General features: G+C 27.9%; 1 protein-coding gene and 1 long non-coding RNA gene across 2 annotated transcripts in view; one reads left to right on the top strand and one right to left on the bottom strand.

Annotated features, from left to right (window-relative positions):
* LOC135930310 (CLIP-associating protein 1-like) overlaps positions 1-8,312 on the top strand; it is an 80,136-nt gene extending 71,824 nt beyond the window's left edge. The window contains exons 34-42 of the mRNA XM_065467091.1: positions 811-1,040; positions 2,120-2,180; positions 2,901-2,964; positions 3,621-3,759; positions 4,827-4,955; positions 5,254-5,391; positions 7,178-7,246; positions 7,521-7,637; positions 7,909-8,312. Of these exons, the coding sequence (XP_065323163.1) occupies positions 811-1,040; positions 2,120-2,180; positions 2,901-2,964; positions 3,621-3,759; positions 4,827-4,955; positions 5,254-5,391; positions 7,178-7,246; positions 7,521-7,637; positions 7,909-7,977 (1,016 nt within the window). The 3' untranslated portion in view covers positions 7,978-8,312. The remainder of the gene's footprint in view (positions 1-810; positions 1,041-2,119; positions 2,181-2,900; positions 2,965-3,620; positions 3,760-4,826; positions 4,956-5,253; positions 5,392-7,177; positions 7,247-7,520; positions 7,638-7,908) is intronic.
* Positions 8,313-12,119: 3,807 nt separating this feature from the next.
* LOC135929630 (uncharacterized) overlaps positions 12,120-24,919 on the bottom strand; it is a 26,004-nt gene continuing 13,204 nt past the window's right edge. Inside the window, exon 3 of the long non-coding RNA XR_010572624.1 lies at positions 12,120-12,252. This is a non-coding gene — a long non-coding RNA (uncharacterized LOC135929630). The remainder of the gene's footprint in view (positions 12,253-24,919) is intronic.

Genomic DNA, 24,919 nt, shown 5'->3' with positions numbered 1-24,919 from the left:
TATGGCCAATTCAAGGTATTCGTTCGATGCTGTTTAGCTATATCGAGCGAATAGATATCCACAAATCCCGGCCCGAACGGGCTTTGGGCCGGGCCTATTTTTAACAAATATAATTTCGGTTCGGACTCGGTCGGGTTTAAATTCTCTCATTCAATTTTATATGAAATAAAATGATATTTTTTTAAAAAAAATTCTTGCAAGAAACAAGGCGCCAATTTTTTTTCTAACTTATAGAATATTTTTTTGGTTACAATTAAAAGAATTTCTAATTTTTCTATATTTTAATAAATTCGGGCTAGACCTGGCGGACAAATACTTTTTATTTCTGGGCGGGATTTTTTCGAAAAATTAAAAAAAAAAGAAGTTTTTTGAGAATCTAGCCGGGCTGAGCTTGAAAAATTAGGCCCGATGCAGATCACTAACACCTAGCTTACTATAAATGCGCCCTTAATTACATTATTAGTTTATGGTGCTCCTAACGGATATATTGATTTAACCAACTCGAATCGAATACTTGTTATTCGATCATTACTATTCGAATTATTGCATATTAAAAAAAATTATTCGATTAGTTGGGGGGGGGGGAAGTGTTACGAATAATAATATCTTTATCTAATTTCCTTCATTTTTTTATAGGGATTTTTCACATTTTTAGCTATTAAGCATTATATTTTTTTTATACGAATAACATTAAAATATGATTTGTTCATATTTAATATTCATATTATCCAAAAAAAAAATGAATAGAAATATTCCATTATTTTACTTGTTAAACCGTTTATTTATTCCTTTCCATTTATTACCCTAAAGATAAACCTGTAAGCAAAATACCTCTGTTATCCCAATCCAAAAAACGTCAAATTCATTCCAAATCCCCACTAACGACTGGTGACAGCTATCATTTATCCGAAAATTTGGAACGAACTCATCGAAATCCGGTGATCAGCGAATGCCCGAACATCGAATGTACCCAGAAGTCGCCCGTCATTTTGGTCGTTAACGGGACGGGCGGTTCCAGGCCCGTTAAAATTTTGACAAACGTAAATTCGCCGTTTTTTAATTCCATATATCCAGTTTCGCGAATACCGAATTCCTTTTTTTGTTTGTTATACGGGTGCTCATTAAAATTTACCATTAAATTTAAGACAAGTTATCACTTCCTAAAAGCTCTAAAAACAGAGATTACTACAGTGCCCTTTTCTAGGAAGAAAGAAAGACCGTTCCTAACTCTAATAACCAAGGTAAATAAAAGAGGAAAGAGCATCAAAATGAAATAATGGTGCGTTGTTAAACGGCGTAATTTCGACGATGTTTAAAATAGGCTAACTCAACAATTTAGAACAAAAGTAAAATTACCCAAGCTTGGAGATTTTGCCCGCGGATTACCTAAAGGACTCTTCACGATAACAATGTGTTGTTAAGATCTTGTTTCTCCCTTTTTCAGTTTCCATTTCCGCTAAAATGTTTTTTGATTACCAATTTTAAAGGCCTTAAAAATGGCGTCCATTCTCAAAGTATTTAACGAAAAACAATTAAGTCGTAATTCATTTTTTTATTGCTACGATTATCGTTTTTTTTCTTAATAAAGTTTGATTGTGACAACAGATTTAGAAATTAGTAGTTTCTTATCATCAATCTTTGGATTAATAATAAGCCTATTTAAAAAAAATATTAATAATTTATGAGTGTTAAATTATTTTGAGGGTTCCCAGTTCTAAATCCGCTAAAAACAAAGATAGGCGCTTATATCTCCTAGAAAATTTGAAATTGATATTAATAGATGATAGGGAAGTAAACAATATTTGTTTTTAAATGTCTATTGTGGCAAATTTTATGCTCAAAAGTTAAGATTTTGATAAACCTATTTCGTCATTAAATTTGGTCCTTTTCGAGTTTGTGCTGAACCCAGGGATCTTTCGCTCTAATAAAGTATAAAAGAACATCCCCACCATTAATTTATTTAAAGTTAAGTTGGTTACACTAATGTCGGCATCTCAAATTTACTTGTATAACTTCTTTGATAAATGGTGAAAATAATATTGTGAATTCTTTCATTTGTTACTAAGAAATATTCGCGCCATTTTTCTTAATAATATTTTAATTATTTATTTTTAAAAAGAAAACGCGCGATGCTTTTGACATGTCTACTCTGAATAAAGAATTAGATGAAATGGTCAACGGTAAAGCCTTTCTTATTTTAATATATGTTCTATTCATTTTTTGTTTTAATGGTCAGTCATTTCATAGAATTATACCTTAAATAGAAACGCCAAATTTGATTGATAGTCGACCTCGAACCATAATATCTTTAATTCTTACCCCTAATTGGGCTGATTTATAAATTTAAAAATATTTTTTAAAAAATGACTTTACGCATGCTCCAATTGTTTGTCGTTGTTGCTAAGATGTATAGTCTACGTAGATCCGGTACCCATTACTCTCCGTTACGCGGTGCATACTTTTGAAAAAAGTTTACAAGGTCCAGACTTGGCGGACCAACCCACCTGACCGATATTAGAACTTGTGGTCTTCGCAAGTCGATCTTCTGGACCGACTCGGATCGTTGAAACCTTAATCATTATTGGGAAAATAGGTTTCCCGAGAAAACCCATTTTCCTTTAAATTGTATTCTGGCTCTGCTATCTTTTTTACCTTCACCGTTCGAGATTAATCTTAGTCCTTTTTCAAACACCGTCTTTGTCCAGCTTCGCTTTGGTCTTCCTTTACATTTCTTGAATCTAGTTCACCTTTTTAACGCTGCGTTTAAAACGCGTTCTTTTAACCATTGAAAGCGTTTTAAACGCACGGTTAAAGTAACGATGTAAAATGGCCTATTATTGATTATTTTCATTATTTTTTATTTAAATAATTCTAAACATTATAAAAAAACATTAACCAAGGAGATGAAGATGTGGAAAGAACCTTGTCAAACAAATTAGCCATAATGAAGAACGAAGATATTAAGTACGCTAAATTATTTAAAAATAATTTAGTAAGTGTTGTTAAACTGCTCGATTTGAGCCGATTTTTAAAAACGGTCAACTCAATATAGTATTCAGAAAATATTACGCAAGCCTGAATATTTTGCTCATATATGGCACAAAGATTTGGATATCTATTAACGAAATCTCTAGGCATAGGTAATATTTTTCTGCTTGAAATATGGAGTTAGCCATTTTGAAAAATCGGTTCAAAACGAGCCGTTTAACAACACTAAAAGGAAGGAAGTAAAACGTAATAATGCAAAAACGTCGTTCTAAAGCCCTACGAAATCAATTTTTTTCCCCTGTTAATTAATTGGCTCAACCATGTATTGTCTAAGGACCATGTCATTTATAATTATAAATTCACATAGGAAATATATCCTAAACAAATAAATATTATTTTTTGTAATTTTTTTTTTAATGGGCTTAAATCTTTTATAAAAAAATTATTTTTTCGCGATTTCTCCAATCAGTCTTATATATTTTCCTTTCGCCAAAAAGATGGGATTTTAATATCCGGAGAAATAGAATATTAATATTAGCATAATTAGAGTTTGGCCCTAGATTTTTCCTTCACCGTCAGTTTTTACATGTTTATTTATATTAAAAAAAAATTACTATGTTTCTGTCTGATAGTCGAGATGAATTGATGGAAGCTCTCACTTTCGTCAAATGCTTAGTCAACAACACGAGCAGTTCCTCTTACAAAGGTATGTGGGAACGCCAATTCAATTACTTGCTAGCCATCCTCATCAAGCTCTTAACTCAAGAAGATGTAAGGAAAAATCAATAAAATAAATAACGCGCAATTATATCACCGTCAGTATTATTATATTTAATAGGGATTAATTATCTTTTTTTTCATTTTTTTTTTAAACAAAATTAAATGTATTTATGGAGCCCATTATTGATGCCTTATTTATGTATTTCCCTTTAGATATTTAGTATTAAAATTAAGGAATTGTGGGTAAGTGTTGTTAAAAAATAAAGATTAAGCCGGGGTTACATTTTAATCAGTTTTTATCACCAAAACCTCGAGATTTTTTCCGAAGAGAGGGTTAAACATTTCTGTCATCATTTGACAAAATCTAGAGTAATGCGCACAAATTGAGCGTTTTCGACATTTCAAATGGCCTCGTGCGAATTGGTAAAATTACCGTTTGGCGTTAGCAACCATTTTAAAAAAAAATGCAAACAGGTTTGCTTGTTCATCACCTTTTTTATTCTTAGCTGCGTAATATTGTATAAAAATTTAATATAAATAGCTTACTTATAATCCCTAAAAAAGGAATATTTAGAAATTAAAAGAAATAAGAACGCAGACGATAATATAATTTTCAAGAACTTATTTAAAATTACCATTTGGCGTTATCAACCATTTTAAAAAAAATGCAAACAGGTTTGCTTGTTCTTCACTTTTTTATTCTTCGCTTCGTAATATTATATAAAAATGTATTATAAATAACTTACTTATAATACTTAAAAAAGGAATATTTAGAAATTAAAAGAAATAAGAACGCAGACGATAATATAATTTTCAAGAACTTATTTAAAATTTCGAATCGACGATATTAATAAAAGGGGAAACCTCAATTTAAACAAGGGACGCGTTACGTTTTTTTTGTTAAAAAAAATTACGACAAAACGTAAACGCCTCAATTTGTGTGCATTATAAAGGTAATATTTATTTGGCTCAAATCTTGATTTATTTATTATTATCCATTTTTTTTAGTTTTTATTAACCAACAATAATAAGTGGAAGGGTGGGGGGTGGATTTAAAATGTTCATAAAACTATCCACTATTTCTCTCTTTTATTGCCCTTCCTTACAATACGCGATAGAACCAACTCAAGTGCAATGCGCTGGGGACCCTCAAGCAATTGATTAAATTCTTTCCACAGCTGTTCCTTCCTTACACCGAGACCACCTATCTCAAATTATTGAACGTCATAAATTGCGATGTTAAGGAAGTAAAATTTATTTATTCAAATAATATTTTCCTCGTGAAGCTATAGTCATTTCTTAATTTTACTTTTGGTTAACCTTTTAAGCTATTTTTTGAGGCAATTATTTTACAAAAATGAAAAGTAAAATATATTTTTTAAAAAAAACAGCTGATGAAGAAGAAGCTTTGGGTTCCTATAATAAAGTAAAAAGGGGAGGATACTAAAAAAAAAATTTTTTTGAAGTGTTTATCAGTTTAAGCTTTTTTAGATCATCCTTTTTTTTAAAAAAAAAAATTAAATAATTATCAACCGAATCCACAAGGTATCTAGAATGGCCGAGGAAACTTGTCACGCCTTAGCCAAGGGTATTCCCCCTTCCGTATCATTTCGCGTAATAAATCCGCTCATTCAAACGGCCCCTTATCCTACCAACCTTCACGCTATAAAAATTTTGCACCAAGTTTCTTTTAAAAAAAAAATGAAATATCAATTAAAATATTTTATATGTATATACTGCGGTTCCCCTTTTGGGAGACAAAAATATTAATCATAAGTACATTTTATTTTATTCAAGTCTTTATTATAAGTATTTGGTTTCCTAATAATAATTTTTGTTGAATGCTTAGTTCTGTTTGGTTTAAACCGAGTCATAAATAGTGTCGATAAACGGCTCATTGAGCCCCGTTTTTAAAAACGGCCAACTCAATATTTTATTAGGAAAATTATTATTGCAAGCCTTAAGACTTTGCTCTTAGATGGCACATAGGATTGAACATCTGTTAACGAAATCTCGAGGCTTAAGACAATGTTTTTCATTATGAGCCCCGTTTTTAAAAACGGCCAACTCAATATTTTATTAGGAAAATTATTATTGCAAGCCTTAAGACTTTGCTCTTAGATGGCACATAGGATTGAACATCTGTTAACGAAATCTCGAGGCTTAAGACAATGTTTTTCATTATGAGCCCCGTTTTTAAAAACGGCCAACTCAATATTTTATTAGGAAAATTATTATTGCAAGCCTTAAGACTTTGCTCTGAGATGGCACATAGGATTGAACATCTATTAACGAAATCTCGAGGCTTAAGACAATATTTTTCTGGCGAGCCGTTTAACAACACTAGACATAAATATAAATAACTTACTTTATTAATTTTTAAGGGAAAAAAAAATAACGTAAGATATTTTTAATGTAAAAATTAAATAGCATATTTCTGAATCATTTTTCGTCATTTACAAAAAAAAAAATTTTTAAAGAAAGAATGAAAGATTTTATTAATAGGGCTCCTATTTAATCGCTCAATAATTAAAACTGAAATGATCAGAAAAAAATAAAAATTCCTAAACGTTCAGAAGAAATCTTGGAGTGTGTCCTGGGGCCATTAATTACTAAACGGTAATGGCTTAATGTCGGCTAATTCGGCTTAATCTACAGTAGCGGGTAGGAGCTAATCCGTCAACATTTAAGCGTTTTAATTCTATAATTAGTTTCGTTAAAATTTGTACTGCTATATTTTTGGATACCTTGAACTAACAGCTGATTTCAATATATATGCACATTGAAGCGTCTGTCTGAGTTAGTTGGCATAAATGTCATTTGACTTTCTTAGAGCGATCAGCTGGCTTGACTTTTTTTATACGCTCGTGATAACCTTCATCTTTCACATCGAAGAGCTGTCCATCTACATGAAAAACATGTAACAAATTACTAAAATATTTTTTAATTAAAAAAAAATTAGTGGGACTAGATTATGTATACCTAAAATGTTGGTTATATTCCCGCCTTCATTGATAAAAAAATTTTAAAACTAAAAATAACAAACCTATTCAATAAAAAATGTATGGAAGTTTTTTAGATGGCGACATAAAATAGAAAAAATAAATAGGAAGTGCTCTATATCGCGAATCCATATTGTGTTTTTCTGACGGCGCTGCCCGCGAATTTCTAATATGAGCCTCGCCCATAAAATACTTTTAAAATCAATCTTTCATTAATTTCTATCCCTCCATTTTCCCACCCTTAAAATTTTGCGTCTCATAAAATAAAATGTGCTTATGTTCAAATTTAAAAGAACTGCTCTCTCATTATGACATGTACAATATATTTATATATCCTCTTCTTTTTTTTTATAAGTCACATATTCAAAAGAATACTGATAAATAAATCAGGAATTTATAATCATATCTTACAACCCCCCCCCCCCCCCACTCCTTACTCTATTTATCATTTTAATCCCTTTTTTTAGATGGTGGATAATCATGAAAGATCCGAACTAGCGCCCATGCTAAACGATATCATTTCGAATTTGATTCAGGTATCATCTTATTTTTAAGATTTTTTAAATATATTTTACTCTCTATAAATTCGATACCGGTGGGTTCGCTACTCGGATTCCGGTTGACGCCTCAAACATTCTTAACCGAGCCAAAAATGTAATCATATACAAAACCGGGCCTGAACCATAAAATGATCAATCTTAAGAGTTTTCAACCCACAATTCCCGATCCTCCTCGTGGATGTTAAATATATAAATATTATTTATATTATTTTAATTTTATTTTTTTAAAAAAAAATATATTTGAATATAGAATTGCGAAAATGTCGAAGGAACCGTCAGAAAATGTTGCGTGTTTTGCCTGGTCAGCGTTTACTCGAAATTTGGGGAGGAAGTGTTGCCTCATTTCCAACCTTTATCATCTCAAAAAGTTTAAAAAATATATTTTACTAACCCCTCAACCCCGTATGGCTTTTGCTTCCCTTTTTCGAGAATCGAGGAATGGGTAAGAAAAATTCCGATCATAATTTTTTTTGTGTTATAGACCCCTAGCCCATGTAAGATGGAATTGAAGGATGATCAAAAAATAGTGATTTGAGAAAAATTGGAAGGAAATTTGGACTTAATGATGATGAGTCTTTATTTCTTAAATAACAAATTACCGAAATATATTAAAAAATTGTTTACCAATTTTTTTTTAGCGCAAAATTTTGCAACTTTACATTGATCGGGCCAATCAACATAATACCACGACTACTCTATCTCGATGAAAATCAACCACTCCTTTTTTTTAAAAAAAACTATGTTGCAAAAATATTTATCTTGTTTTTATTTATGGTAACGATTCATATCTATTATACATTCTTATTTTCGATACAAAATACTGATTTTGAAATCTAGCTTTTTTTAGGACGAGAAAGAAAAAGAGGAGAAAAAAAATAATAATCACTTTAATAATTGTCACTTATCGCGTATTAAATATTTTCTGTTTATTTTAAAAGGAAAATCGTATCCTTTTAAAAATATTTGGGAAACAAAAGGGAGTTTCTTTTTATAGGAAATTTTTTTTTTAAAAATGTACTTAATAAAAATTATCATTTTAACTATTTCGGCCAGCTTTTTTTGTATATTCTTCGATTATCATTATTATTTTAAATTGATTAATTTATAAATAAAAAGAAGTAAATTATATAAAAAATTTACCCCTTTTATATGGTTTTACAATTACACTAGCGTCGGCTAAATATTATAGTATTCCTTATATCCATATTTTTGTTATATTTTTTTTTCAGCGGGAATCTTACAAAAAAAAACAACATATTTCTTGTATTTTAGATAGCACAGGTCACATCGTTATAATTTCGAATAATGTATTATTCTAAACTTATATTTTAGCATTTGTATTGGCTATATGGAAGAATACAGTAACTGGAGGATTGATTTATCGAGAAAAAAAATGCTAGAAAGTAGATATAACAATGTGTTCCAGTTGAACTGACACCCTTTTTGTTTTGCAATAAATCTGTCATTTTTAAAAATAATTCAATAAAATTTTATAGTTTGAGAGACGGCTATCAACGTTTTCTTTCCAACAGGGTCCAGATTCATGCACATTCAAAGTTGGGCAAACAAGATACGATCGTTTCGAACATATAAAAAAAATTTTTTTTTTATATTTGTAAATAAATGATTTTTCGTAAAGATGACTAGAGTTTAATTAAAATTTTCCCAAGAATAACATTACCGAACCAAAATGTTTTTAGAGAAATTTCCTAACAGAAACTTGGCTATCACAGCCTTGAATCGATTGATAGCAAAAATGGATGGATTAACAGAAAAAAGAGTATGGTGGTCGTAGACCATGCACAGCTCGTATTATGGAGAATGTTGATTCTGTTGAAACACTCTCATGCCAAGAAGACCGAACCTTGCACTCACAGAAAAGTTCGTCAAATATCTCAACTGATATGTCGCAACAGTAAATCGGATTATCCACAAAGAGTCGCATTTGAAATGCAATATCTAAAAAGCCGATGCCGCCTATCTATACTTTGTATTTTATATCTTTAGCCTACATTTCTTACCAAAAAGTGTGTGGGGGTGATATGGTTCGGATTAGAGGTCTGCAATGGGCGGGTTTTTAGCCAAAAGGCCCGCCCCTCGTTGTTTTGAAATTTAACTTGCCCTCCCGTTCATTACCCCCCTCCCATCTATATATTTTGTTTAACCCCCTCCTAATGTTTAAAATTATTTCAATGGCTGGTTTGGCTCTTTATTTATTTAATGTATTTTTAATTAAACTTATAAAATGTGCAATATTATGAAATAAAACTATTATTTTTAATAAATTGAAGTCTGTTCTGCTCGTTTAGGCTCTCCTATAAATAATCATGAGTTGTTACCTTGGCAATTTGGAATTCAAAATTTGGTGATATTGAAGAAGGGAAAAGATCTTTACTAACATGCTAATTTGAAATTTATAATCCGATCCCATGATTATCCAGAGGCGCCGTAACTTTTCCTCCTCAGATTTCTTGTACAAAATACATCTTCTCGATAGACATTAATTTAAAGCTTCTACATGACAGAATATTTACTAAAGGCAAACACCCTTTCTACCCAACCCTCTAAAAATCATTACTTACCCTCTGTAAGCACTGCAAAGAAATAGTAAGATAAATTCTTAGCCCAAATGGCTTAATCGTAATACTTATTTTGTTTATTCGATATAATATTTGAAATATAATCCATCTCTATATTATTTTGTACTGAATTGGGTCACCAATATTAAAATAAACTTCATTTGTCATCAATGAAAGAAGAAGATTTTCTTGATAAATTTTATATCTAATAAAAAACTTCATGGAAAAATATAATTATTATCATATATTGCAAAAAAAATCCGGGCCCGGCATGGCCGTGCAAATGGTTCCGCTGCTGGTCTCTTTGTCTGAAATAAATTAGTAGCATAGGAGAATGGGTAGACCGGGGTTATATTATCCATAAAAAAATAGATGAAGCAAGTTTTCCAAAATGTTTAAACGTATATAATATATATATATATATATATATATATATATTATATATCCCTTTGGTATAGATATATTTAAGGAAAAAATCTTTTAGTTATTTATTAATATAACATTTAAGAAGATAAATTTGCTGGGGCTGTTAAAATTTTACTGGCTAATTTTTCTTAAAAAAGGAAGAAAATTTTCCAACTTCCAAAACTTTGAAATATATTGATTGTTATTTGTTTTATGGCTCATGAATTTTTTGGTTCATCCTCAGGACTTTCACTAGTAGATGCTGACGCTTTATCAGAAAAATAATCTAAATGTTTCAGTAAGAAAACCTGATTTTTTATGGGGGTGGAAGTTGATATATAAAATTTTAAAAATGAGAGTTGACATTGTCTGATGCATATCATGGAATTTTAAAACATTTATCATTTGCAAAGCTGTTGTAAATATGTCTGCCTTTTCTGCATCGGCTAAAAACTTAAGACTTTTGAAGTTTGGATTTAGAAGTAAGCATACCTTATGTAATGACTCAGGATAAATCTTTATTTTATAAGATATATTACTTTGTTTTTAAGGGGTTTTATTGTTATTGTATAACCGTCTGAAGGTTGATATAATTTTATTTGTTTTATAGATAAACTCATTTATTGTGGGATGAGAATCTAAGCTTAGATTATCTGAGCAATCTTTGAATATTCGTAGAAAATTATTTTGCCCGCGTATGATGCTTATATCGATTTTCGCCAATCTGTTTAATTCCTGTTTACTAGCAGGTAAACCTCTATTTCACCATATGATTTTAAGAAAAATTTATATCATTATATAATATATAAAGTTACATCTCTTCATTATATTCTCGCTTAGGAGAATGACAGCAATTATCAAAAAGATAATGCATTAGTCGCTTATAAGATATGTGCCATTATCAGTCACTCTTCTAAAATTGAATTGATAACACTTTTAATATTGTCCCCCGCTTTTTTTTTCATTCATTTTCCTTCGTGATCAAAACCAAATAATTTTAATTCAAAAGTAATATTGATAATATTAGCAGGTTAAAAAAACTTCGTTTTTACAATCATCGGTTCACAAATTGATGGTCAACAAATAATAATTACGGATCATGTTTTAATCTTAATTTCATATAAATATTTGGAGATACATTATTCATTAGAATTTTTCCACTCACAGGTATATTTTTTATATTATATTGTCCATATTCAACACCAAAATTTACAAAATTAAGCCAAAATACAACGCAATCCTGGAGATTTTGCTCATGAGTGACAGAGAGGCTTGGACATTAGCAAAATCTCGGGGCTTAGGAATAATGGCGAAAATCTCAATTTTAAAAATAAGCTAAATCGATCCGTTTAACGACACTAATTTTGGTATCATCTAAATTTTAAATAAAATATATTAGCCATTAAATCTTAAAAAAAATTAATTTATATCTGATTATTAAAAATTTGGTATATTATAATACTTTTTCATATAGCGTAAATTGTATATAATATACTACAATACAATTTTAAAAAAATGACATCATATTTCTATTTTAAAAATTTTATTTAGGCGAATTATCATAATTTCTTCTAAAATATCGTCATTAAAATTTCCACGTATGTCCGACAATATAAATTTTAACGCTAATCTAGTAATTAATTAAGTTTAATATAATATATATAATGTACATGTGTTGCTGGGACACCTAGAACAATTTTCGTCAACCAGTATAATTCTGGATAAATTAAACTATTCTCTTCCCAGAAGTCTAAAATATTTGCATCCTTATTAATTCTTTTAATGAGTGAAATAATTTATAAAATGAGTTAATTGAATTTACTTTGATGCTGTGTTAATATAATTAATTTTTCTTTTCTAATGGCCATTTTTCAAAATCATCCTTATCATCATCAAGATCATTTGTAGCTGAAATTAATGTTGAAGCATTCAATAATTTATAATTTAATGATTTATATCCTTCCTGTAATTCCGTTAATAAGATTTGATATATGGGGTCTAAATATAATGATGAACAAAGAATATTATTAATTAAATAAGTATCCACTTTGGAAATATTATTTTCTATTTTTTACAATTCTAAACGGCATTTTATCCCAAATGCCATAAAAATCGGAAGTGGTTTAAAAACTACACTTATTTTAGTTATATAATCTCATTCTGTTTCCTTCGGAATAACTTCCGATGTTGTAACAAAGTCCTTATGAATTTAATTCACAGTAATAAATCACCATTATTGGAAAAAAATACAATATTAGTAAATCACTATTATAAAGAAGTAAGAAAAAAAATTACCATATTATTAAATCACCATGTTACCAAACCCCTTTATGCCCTTAAAAAATAATCGAATACAAAAATAATTTATTAATTTACATAATTAATTCTATTGTAAATTTCCCAAAAAGTTTTCTGGACCATTTATAGCTTCTGTGACAAAGAAAAATAGATTAATATACTAAATTTTACTCCACCTACCTAACTATTACTAAAAATTATGTTAAATGTTCCATTTTGACTATATCTCTCTAGATGGTAATCCATTTATCATAATTAATAAAAATAATTTCAATATTGGATTTGCTAAACCAATTAAAGATAGATGTGATAAATGCGAACGACATTTAATTAATAAAGAATATATGAATGAACATAATATTTGTAATTACAATAAACACCATGAAGATTATGTTGAAACTAGTATTGAAGAGGTATAGATAGAATTATAGCTAAGTAAAAAAAAATTTTTTAGTCATATCATTTGACCTTCAATGAGGTTGGGTCTTCATTAATATAAAAGAAAATTTTCTGTTTATAACGAAACTGAAAGTCAAGACAAATGTGGTTATTGTGCTATTTGGCATCTAGGCCAAACTGGGAGATCTGGTAATGATATTGCTTGCAATATGCTAGCATTAGTAGATGTGATATTAAAAAATTTCCAAATATCCCGCATCTAATTCTGTGGGTTAATTCCTGTGTTGCCCAAAATAAATATTCAATTATAATTTACGCTTTAAAACATTATTTAGCTAATAATAAAACTATTCTAATCGAAAAAATTCAAATAAAATATGGTGCTCTTGGCCATTCAAATTTAGAGGAGGTTGATTCATTACACAGCCAAATTGAGAGATGCCAAAAAAAAATGAAATCCATATCCCTCTTACTCCTTATAGATTAATAAGAGTGGCAAATCGCAAAAATCCCCTTTTAAGTCATTTGAAATGATTCCAAATAAATATTTAGATTTCCAATCAGCATAAAAAAAAAATAATTCAAATTTAATCATATCCCGTTCACAAAATCAAAGTCAATTAAAATCTCAAAAACGGAGCCATTTTATTTACAATATATATTATCATTTAAATCTAACGAAATAAATAAAGTATCCATTTTACTGGACTCGTAAACTCGTAGGCCTAATTTTGAACAGGAACTTGTTACAAAAAAATTTTCAAATACTAAATTTTTTGAGAAAAAATCTTTTAATTTTTAATTAAATGGATCGATAAGTTTTTCCTATATTTGATTTAACTTTAATGTTGATTTTCTCATTTTAAACATTTGCGCAAGTAGAACCACTCCAATTCTAGACCGACGATATATTAAATCATATATGAAGATTAGTAAACGGGTTACTATTAGTGTTGTTAAACGGCTCGTTTTGAGCAGATTTCTTAAAAACGGCTAACTCAATATTTCATCCAGAAATATTTCACGCAAACCTGAAGATTTTGCTCATAGAAGGAACAAAGGTGTAGACATATATCATCAAAATCTCGAGTCTTAAGCAATATTTTTCTGGCTAAAATATTAAGTTAGCCATTTTGAAAAATCGGCTTAAAACGAGCCGTTTAACAACACTAGTTTCTATATGACAAGAAAAATTTTTGCATGGTGAAATGAAAAAAATAACAAAAAAAAAGGATTCTAATTCTAAAAGATATAATAGAATTTCAAAAATATATTATAAATATTCTTAGAATTTTGAAAAAAAAAATTCTTATCATTGAAAAATTAATCACCCTCACAAAATTTATGATAAAATTTGAAACTATAAGATAGCCAATCTAATTTTTATAAATCATCAAAATATTACATGATCAAGCAAAAGCATCTTTCAAGGCTAATATTAAATGTATTAAATAATAATAATAAATTAATTTGCAATGATGGAAAAACAAAAAAGTAAACAGTGTATTTTTTTTTCTAATCTTTTGAAATCAGAGAATTTTGTATAATTATGGCTGTAGTAATCCTTTTCTCATGCCTTTTATATATATTTACTCTCGCTTTTTTTATGATGTTAAAATATATCAAATTCAACTTCCACAACTACTTCTCCCGGAGTGTAAAATTAACCAAGAGTACATGGTTCAGATTAATCATAACATGATAAAATTGAATTAGAATAAGAATGAAAATTCAAAAATGATTTAAAATAAATTTTAAAAAAAATAAATAAAGCAAAAAGTGAAGCCACTTTACCAATCTGAATTATAAATTGTTCAGTATGTAAAAAATTATAATGGTTACGGTTCTTAAGAAGAAATTTATAAAGGGTCGGTTCGGTTCAGCTAATTATAAAGGTTTATAAAGGTTCATTACTGTTAGAAATTTTTTTTTATTGAAGCAACACCATCTTCCAATTTATTTTTATTATAAGCATCTATGGATTATATATAAAAAAATATATAAGATTCAAAATAACTCATTTTTAAATATATTATTTGAACGTATAAGTAATATATTTTCTAAAATAAATGGATACCTTTTTGTTCGTTGTGACGATAACACAAATTTTAGCCCCAATCTACCGAAACTTGTGTTGCAAGAACCGCCAGTACTATAAGAGCAAGTTTATATAATTTTGGATATTCAAATTATTTCCATTTCTAAAATAAAAACTTATCCGTTTTGAACCGGTTTAACCGTTTTTACAAAGGTTCTTTTTACTCCTTCAGAAAATAATTATATAGGTTCGGTTGCGGTTCAGATATTTATAACGGTTTAACGGTATCAGGTTTTATAAATTCATCAGAAGAAATTAAATTAATTATTCGCTTTATACCCTGATTTAAACAGGCATTACACCAAATTAGTGTTTTTAAAAACGTCTAACTCAATATTTCATCCTGAATAATATTAAGCAAGACTGAAGATTTTGTTTGTAGAAGGAACAAAGGTTTGAACATCTATTAGCAAAATCTCAAGGCTTAGGCAATATTTTTCTGTCTAAAATATTGAGTTAGCCGTTTTTAAAAATCGGCTCAAAACGAGCCGTTTAACAACACTACACCAAATGATTTTTTATTTTGAAATAAAAAAAAAATTAAAAATCTTGTAAAAAATGTGTTTGATTGCAAATGATAAGATTTGAATATGTCTCAACAATAATATAAATTTACATATTGCCTCTGTTTATATTTAAATTAAAAAAATAAAATTAAATATAAGTTCTCTTATCACCTGTATTCCTTTAATTTTTAAATAGGCGACAATTATTATTATTTAATTATTTTAATTTTTAAATATTAAATAAAAAAGTATAAATTTACATTTTTTTTTTCCGGTCATGGGTTACTTTATTTGAATATTTACTGATATGATATGATGTCAAAATGTATTAGCAAATTATTAATTTTTTAAAAAGGTAAAATAAATAAAGGCCTGTCTTTCTGTTTATTTAAATTAAAAAAATAAAATTAAATATAAGTGCTCTTATCTGTATTCCTTTAATTTTTAAATAGGCATCAATTATTATTATTTAATTATTTTAATTTTTAAATATTAAATAAAAAAAATATAAATTTACATATTGCCTGTCTTTCTGTTTATTTAAATTAAAAAAATAAAATTAAATATAGGTGCTCTTATCATCTGTATTCCTTTAATTTTTAAATAGGCATCAATTATTATTATTTAATTATTTTAATTTTTAAATATTAAATAAAAAGATATAAAATAACAATTGAATAGTTCTTCTATGAACAAATTTTAATTAAAATATTTTTTTTTCTTTAGGACGATGATTCAGCCTGAGATTTAAATATGGTAAATTTATAATGGGTTACACCGTGATAGGCCTATTCAAAAACGAATTCGAATCGAATAGTGCATTATTCATATTCGATTCGTTTAATATTCGATTCGTTTGAATTCGTACGAATAATAAAATCTACTATTTGTATTCGATTCGAATATTTCGAATAATTCGAATTAATTTTTTTAATAAAATAAATCATACTGAAATATATTGACAAATTTTTTTATTACAAATTTGATTTTAAACAGAGAAAATTATAATAATATGTAATCAATAATCTGATAATAAATAATATATAATCAAGTTATAAACAAAATTAAAATATATATTATTAATTAAATTTATAATTTAAGCCAATTTTTAAGGCAAAGAGTTTTTCTTATATTTTCTTCCTTACATGACATGCGGTTTTTTGACAATAACTTAGTTCCAACTGAGAAAAGCCTTTCACAAGCAGTTGATGTTCCTTGTATAGATAGATAATCCCTTGCCATTATCGAGAGTGTGGGGATCCGATATGCATTTGCCTTCCACCACATTAACGGGTCAGTATCACTCTTTGCTCTTGGTTCACTCAGATAAATATCTATTTCACACAGTTGAATATTATTTTGTTTAAAAACAATGTATAGCCTGTTTTGTTGAATTTTATCCTTATTTGTTTGACAGTTATAATTATGAGCTTATAAAATCAAATCATATTTAAATGGGGGTAAATTAAATACCTGTATATCTATTGTAAATCTCTTTAAATTTGTCCATTAACTTGGATATATCAATATCATAATCAACAGATATTGATTTAAAATATCTACTTTAAGCCTGGGATCTAATATTGTGGTTAATATTGCATCATCGGCAGTTAAATTATAATAGCCCAACAATTTATCACTGCTACTTTGAAACTATTGTTAAAGGATTTATGGAAACCAGGTTTTTCATTTTTTAGATGTTCAAGAATTAAAATATAATAAGGTATAACCAAATTATAAGTAGGATAATTCTCCCCACATACCATATTTGTAGTTTCATGTAAAGGCAATAGTATAGCTTTAATTTTTATAAGATCCTCCCATTCTTCCTATGACAAATGTTAGATTTGTTAAACAATTTATTAAATCTTACGAATAATTCGTTTTATTCGAATCGAATAAATGATTATTCGTATTCAGATAAAACAAATAATTTATTATTCGTATTCGTAATTATTCGATTAGATTCGAATTATTCGAATCGAATATTCGAATTATTTTTGAATAGGCCTACACCGTGATAAGAGTTTTAACTCATTTAATAAGAAAAATAATTTGATTGACTATAAAATATATACTACATACATATTATATTCTTTTTTTAAGAAATACCTTTGATGAGAAAGGATATGAATAATTATGTGATATAATCGTGTAAAAAGAAAGAGAGAAAAAAAAATTGTTTCCAGGATAAGTTGACCATATTCAAAAAAATAAACCTTTTAAAAATTTATCATTGTTACTGCTTCTCTCGCGATATTATAATAAATGATTATTCGCTTTCGAGTTGCGAAAAATTTCGGAACCCTGTACGGATAAATGTTTCTCTACATTTGAAATCAACGTGACGATCCAACCGGTAAGTTTGAGATTTTTAGGAAGGTTATCCGACCCAGCACAAAATTTTCAAAGGTCGGAGCGGAAAAATATAAAACTTTAAACCGGATTAGTTAAGGTTTGATTTTATAATTTTTTTTTTATAAATATAAATAAAATAAAGGATAGTAAAAAAAAATATATATGGCAGTAGATAAATATATAGGGGAGACCGGGGTTAGTTGAACCGATTTTTACAAAATTGGCTATAGCTCCTGGTTTTTTTAGATTATATAAAAAATAATATATGATTAGATACCTAAAACTATACTCTATAAAGGTGCCTATAAAAAATTTCAAAAATATAAATGAATTTTTTATAATTTAAATTTGTAAAAGTGAAAAATTTGTCCAACAAGCCCGAATGGCAGAGTAATGCAAACCACTTCGAGCAGCTTCTTAAACCATTAGTTTTTTTAGGCCATAATAAATTGAAATGCCTTTTTATTTATTAATAATGATACGTATAGAATAATTTTAATGTTTTATTGTTCAAAATATCATAATACTTATAAATTGAAGCTAATTATATATAAAAATTGAAACTTAATTTTGGCTAATTTAATAAACATTTTGGACATAAAAAAATAAGGATCTTAGGGAGAGATTATGATATCTTGGCATAAATCCTAAATACCAATCATAAAAGAGTCATGGAATTGCCATTTCAAGATTTTGAAATTTTTTTTCATTTATTAACTACCATAATTGACATGTATGGTTTAACAAGCCCCGATAACTCTAGATTGACAAATTATGATTGAAAATGTATAGATATAATAAATACTCATAAAACTTTCCCAAATTATAGAAGAGCGTTTAAACTTTGCTATAAAATTTAATTTACAATAAATGATGCTTGGGTCGGTGCTATGGTCGGTGCTCGGGTCTATGGATTTGGTCTACCAGGTCGACCCATTTGGTTGGGATGGTTCTGGTTCATTTTTTCGACCAAAAACCAGGATAATAATTAACTATAGTTTTTATTTTTAAACAAATTTATTAAAATTTAAAATAAATTTATTAAAATTTAAAATAAATTGAAAATTATTTATTCAATTAATATCATCTTTTTATCTAAAAATTGGTTTTATAAATATTTTTAAAAAAATATACAAAATAAAATTCACCAAAAAATATCAAATTTCAAAAAATCTAATATAAAATAAAATATTAAACGCCATCTTGCGAACTAATAAATATAATCTGAAATAACATAAAATTGTATCGATTTTTAAAAATATATTTGAATTTCAAAAATAAAATAAATTTTGAACACATAATATGACAATATTTAATTTTAAAATGAAACTTGGTTGTTTTATTTAAATTACACCAATTTTCTGAATTAAATATTCTATCATAATATACAATTATTTAAAATTAAACATGCAAATAAAAAAAGGAAGTTGATAAATTGAAAATTTTTGTATTAATAACTATTAAAATAAAAATACAATTTCGAAAGAGTGTTCCCAAAAAGGAACCATAATGAATTTCAAAAAAATTCTATTAAAATTTTTTTACGTAATATATGTTAGTGTCAATGTGATTTTTCTGGCACTGTGTTATTTTTACAACTTTAAATCATTCTTTGAGCACTTTTTTTAGAAAGAAAGAAAGATATTTTTTGCCTTTTGATAATTTCGAAATTAAATCATTAATACGTGGTATTTTTCTTTCTTTCTTTCTTTCTTTCTTTCTTTCTTTCTTTCTTTCTTTCTTTCTTTCTTTCTTTCTTTCTTTCTTTCTTTCTTTCTTTCTTTCTTTCTTTCAGTCATTTATAATTTATATAAAAAATATATGAAAAATCTAATGTATTGTATATTACGTTTAAAAGTTCGTGGAAAAATTGTCTGAAATTCATACTTATTTCAAACATCATGGAATACAATTTCAGTATAGATTTTTTTTTTAATTTTTAAAAACGCGCTCAAAAAATGATTTAAATTTGAAAAAAATAACACATTGCCGGAAGAAATATATTGACGCTAACATGTATAAAAATTCTTTGGTTTCGTTTGTAAAATGTCTGATTTTGATGCCAAGATTTTTAAAAATAAATATATTCAAGTAATTAATTTTATTTTTTTAAATACTATCTGGTTTGAAATTGAAAGGTTCAAATATTCAGTAATCTTATTCTTTTTAACTTTTTTTTTGAATTAAGTCTTCCATTTGCTGATAGGATAAATTATCCAAATTTTTCATAATAGTCACCGCCATATCTTTATAAATCGTCTCGAATAGTTTATAATTTTTGGTGGCCTCATCATCCTTTTAGCTACTAAGAACTTAAGTTCCAAAGTATTTAAGATCACTTTGATTTTGATGTAATTTCTATCCTCCACCATGATGTAGGGATTTAGCTCAAAATTTAGAATAGTGTTTTATTTAGGTTAATTTATAAGTAAAACGAGTGAATAATTTTCAAATATAATTTAATAACGTTTTTATATGTAACACGAAAAGAAATAATTATGTAATATCGTAATGGCCGCAGAACAGTAAAAAAAATAAACATTTATTTCAATTGGTATATTAACTATTTTTTTGTTTTTAATTTAAATAAACATCCTCTATTCGTCGGCCAAGAATTGGAATGAGCATCCACTTGCGCAAATGTTTTTTTAATGTGAAAATCAACATTAAAGTTTAAAATCAAAAATAGGAAAAGATTATTGATCAATATTGACAGTTAGCAAAAAAAATATTATTTTTTATATCTAGCTTTTATTTTTATATAAATTATGAATAAGTAAGTTATTATCCACTTCTAACTCAAATATTTTGAGAATGTCGAGTGGAGCACTCCAATTCTAGACCGACACAACAGTTGTATATCGTTTTATTACCTTAGATCATATCATGTTTGTGTCTAATATATATTTATATATTTTTTTAAATTTAATACTCTATCTAAAATGAATTTATTTGGTAATCCAAAAAAAAAACTTTCCTTTTCTCCCAATGCAAAAGTATTTTTTTTTTTTAAAAACAATATTAAAATATCCAATCTACATTACACTCTTCTTCATATAATTCAAATGTATAATTCAACTTGGCGGATATACAGAAAATACAAATGTAAAGTAAGCTTATCTTCGTGGGAAATAAAGAAACTTATTTTTAAAGACATGCATGTCGAATCTAACCATCTGATATATGCGCACGCCATTTATCGGGTCGGAGAATTTATACACTAAAAAAATATGGGCCAAGCCTTGTAAGTCTCTGATTTTTTCGTAAAATTTTATTGATGTTGGGCATTAACATTTAAGTACTTCTTTTTTTTTTAAATTTCAAAGCTAATATGATAAATACAATTTGAAAATAAATTACAATATGCTATGCTAAATCTGTAAATAAAATAGTAAATTTATTTAAAAAATTTTTAAACAAGTTATTTATGACACGATCCAATTACAAAATACACAATATACAGATATCAAAAAATCATTTATAAAACAGTTGTTATAGAAATAGATAGCCATAAAGTAGAGATAAAGATTTGGGAAAGATAAGATATAGATATAGACATTAAAAAAGTGCTGGTCGGGATTCTGAACCTCTCCCGACCAGAACAAGCCTGACTCTTAGTAAAAAAATTTTAACGGGCAGGGAAATTAGTAAAAATATTTATCGGGTCTGAATGGGCCCAACACACAGGTTGGGTAACCTATGCAAAAATATTTAATGGACCGAAATGGGCCTGTCTTTTTAGATCCGTGATCCTTAGGCATACGACAATTAAAGCAATAAATTCAACGCTATATTGATATGTGCAATATATTATGTAGGATAGATTGGGTTTGTTAGAATAGCGACCATTATATACATAATTTGGAGAAATATATGAAAAATGAACTTTGAAGTTCAACAAATTATATATGATAATAAAATTAATCTACCTCAAAATGTTTTTTTTAATTTTTATTTCTTTTTATGCTCTTTGAATACATTTGCAAGTTTTTGTTGCTTATAAATTAATTTCTATCTTTTCTAAACACTTATACGGAATCCATGACAATCTTCTGGACAAAAATACACTAGGACAAAAAAAACGGGACAAAAATATCCTAATCATATGATAAAAAATATATTTATATTTCTAAAATCTGGACTTTGTCCAGGGAATTTTGCACAAAGAATTTATGTACGGGATTTCTTATATATGTCCTCATCTCATCTTAATCTTGAAGAATAAACATTTAAAAAAAATAAATATTGAGAAGTTTTCAGTTTTCAATTTTTTGAAAGAGGCTCTAACTCCGCAGTCCCTTATCCGCGAAAGACTATGAGCCCTCATCCAATTTTTAGGTCCTTAAACATGGCCTTCAATTTTGTTTCTAATAAATCCTAATCATATAACCATTAAAAAAAAGTTGACCACCCTTTCACCCCCACCCCCAACATTTTTTTAACCTAAAATATCGTTAGCCTAGAAATTTTAAAAAGTGGTTCTTATATTCTGGCTCGGAAAACTACTTTGTTAATAAAGGCGGTAAAAAATTTTTTTAATAGATAACCCTTCAATAAATTTATCTTACCCCTAGACAACCTCCCCTTAAATGCTTACCCCCTCAAAAAATATGCGTTCAAACTGTTTTACTATCTAAAATTTTATTTATATGTTATATTTTCACAATAAAATATAAAATATGAAATTATAATGAACTATTTCTTTTTTTTAAAATTATATTATAAATTTTTATTTGTACTATAGATACCTAAAGACGACACGGAATTCGGACTGGTCTCCTTAAATCCAGCCTACAATCGCAAGCCTATTAATTGCTAAATAAGGCTTTTAAAATCAATTTAATAAAAAATATCAATAAACTTTTAACTATTTGAGAAATCATATGAATCATTCCGCCCACTCCTGTTTATTTCACCTGCGGAGATCTTAAACATTGAACGGGGATGGGTTAGAAAATATTTTAACAATGGCCGAGCGATGGGTCGGTAAAATATTTTTAGCACAAAATGGGCAACAGACCTTCTATTTATTAAAAATTATAATATTTTTATTTCACAATAATGCATATTTTAGAAGTTTAAGCAAGAAAAATGCATCTAAATTGGCAATGAAGTCCACCATATCAAATTCCACGAAAATAAACTCGTAACTAAAATAAAGGACATACTTTTAAGTGATCAATCACCAGCAGTTGATGATGGAATAAAGCACCTACAAGGGACAAGAAATAACTTTAGGACTGAGGGCACGAAAGCGGATGACAAACGGTTTGCTACTTTCAACAACCGTTAAAAGTAATAAGACAGCTGACACGACAAAAACCTATATGACATTCATTACAACAGATATACCAACGCGACAATCAATACTACAACTAATATAACAACCGATACTGTAAAGTGGCCAGACTTTATAATTATGGCTTTCTGGCATAATATTTATGACATAGTAATAACTAATAGAGTTAATATGATAATAACAACTTCATAAAAACAATCTTAGAAAGCATTTGGCAATTAAGGGGCAGCCCAAGACACCATTATGACGTGACTACCATCAAGATTACAGAGATTATCATTCGAATCCCTATAATGCCAGCGCGCGACTACAGAAATCGAGCCCCTTATCCAAGCATTACTATGAATATTTAGTAGATTAGTGACAAAATTTAAGCAAGCGTTGACATACGGAGGACAACGACACAAAATGTAGCACTTATAACATTATAACATGTATCAACAACATACTCACTCTGATTCAGGTTGACACGGATATGAGATTCAAAATTTTACCATGGCGTATAATTAAGGCTATTGGTATATTCAGGATACAAAAGACCAACTTACAGCTATCAGGCTATGACGGCAGTGCAATCAAGCTTGTAGGTGTAGCTATTTTTGATGTAAATTATGAAGGGGACACCCAAATTTTGAAGATCATTTTTGTGGATAATGACATGTGCTCTCTGTTAGAATAAATTTGGCTTTACGATTTTAATAATATCTTGGAAACATTATTTACTGATAACTTAGATGATGATCTCGACAAATAAATATCTAAAACAAAAAAAGACCTTCATACAAACATATACATATAAACCATTGGCGTACGCAGCGGGGAGGGGGGGGGGGTAAATGCAGATGCCGGATATATTTTTCAAAAATATTAATGTTTATATTAATTTATAAATGTTAATATTTATTCCTATCTCATATTAAATATATATTTAATTACATTTATTTATCACATTCATCTATTAAGTTATTTATCAATTAATTTCGATTTCAAGTTTTCATTGGCGTAATATTTATCTACCTTTTTCATATTTCTAGTCAAATAATAATTTTTCTGAAACTCCTTGTCCAACAGGGAGAAAGAAAGTGCAAGCTTGTCCAACGAGATGGAGTCTCCGCCATCAAGCAGTAACAGCTTTTATGGAGTTAGAAGAACCGATTATTAATGCTATTACTGAAATATCACAATGGCCTGAAAGAAATATTTCCTCAGAAGCAAGAAAATTATTGGATTCAATACTTATTTCAATTTTTTTTTCTAATTAGAATGTATTATTTAATTATACAACTATTTTATGTGATACTTTTCAAAAACATGACATTGACTTAATTAAGAAGATGAGAATAGCGGAGAGCATTTTATTAGAACTCAAGGAAATTAGACTAATGTTGATGAAGAATTTCAATTTTATATGTTATTGTTGAGTCAAAAGCAGAGCTCTATTTGTTTAATATTTGTCTCACTCGATTTGCAGCAAGGCAAGCTCATCGTCAAAACATTAGTATAAGATCAGTAGAAAAGTATTATAAAACTATAATCCAAATAAATGAATGGTTTTTAATTCATCATGCAGCACTTACTAATCTGCAGTTATTACTTCCACAAAAGCCTTCCCAATCTTTTTCAGATGGTGATAGAAAAAAATATATTTGTTTGATGCCTTATTAGCTGAATAACTATGTTTAAAAGATTAACTAAGATGTAGTCCCA

This window comes from Gordionus sp. m RMFG-2023, chromosome 5, assembly GCF_954871325.1.
Source record: "Gordionus sp. m RMFG-2023 chromosome 5, tfGorSpeb1-WG-v2, whole genome shotgun sequence".
NCBI classification, from domain to species: domain Eukaryota; kingdom Metazoa; phylum Nematomorpha; class Gordioida; order Chordodea; family Parachordodidae; genus Gordionus; species Gordionus sp. m RMFG-2023.
Note: the sequence above shows the minus strand (reverse complement) of the source record. Positions and strands in the feature narration are given on the sequence as shown.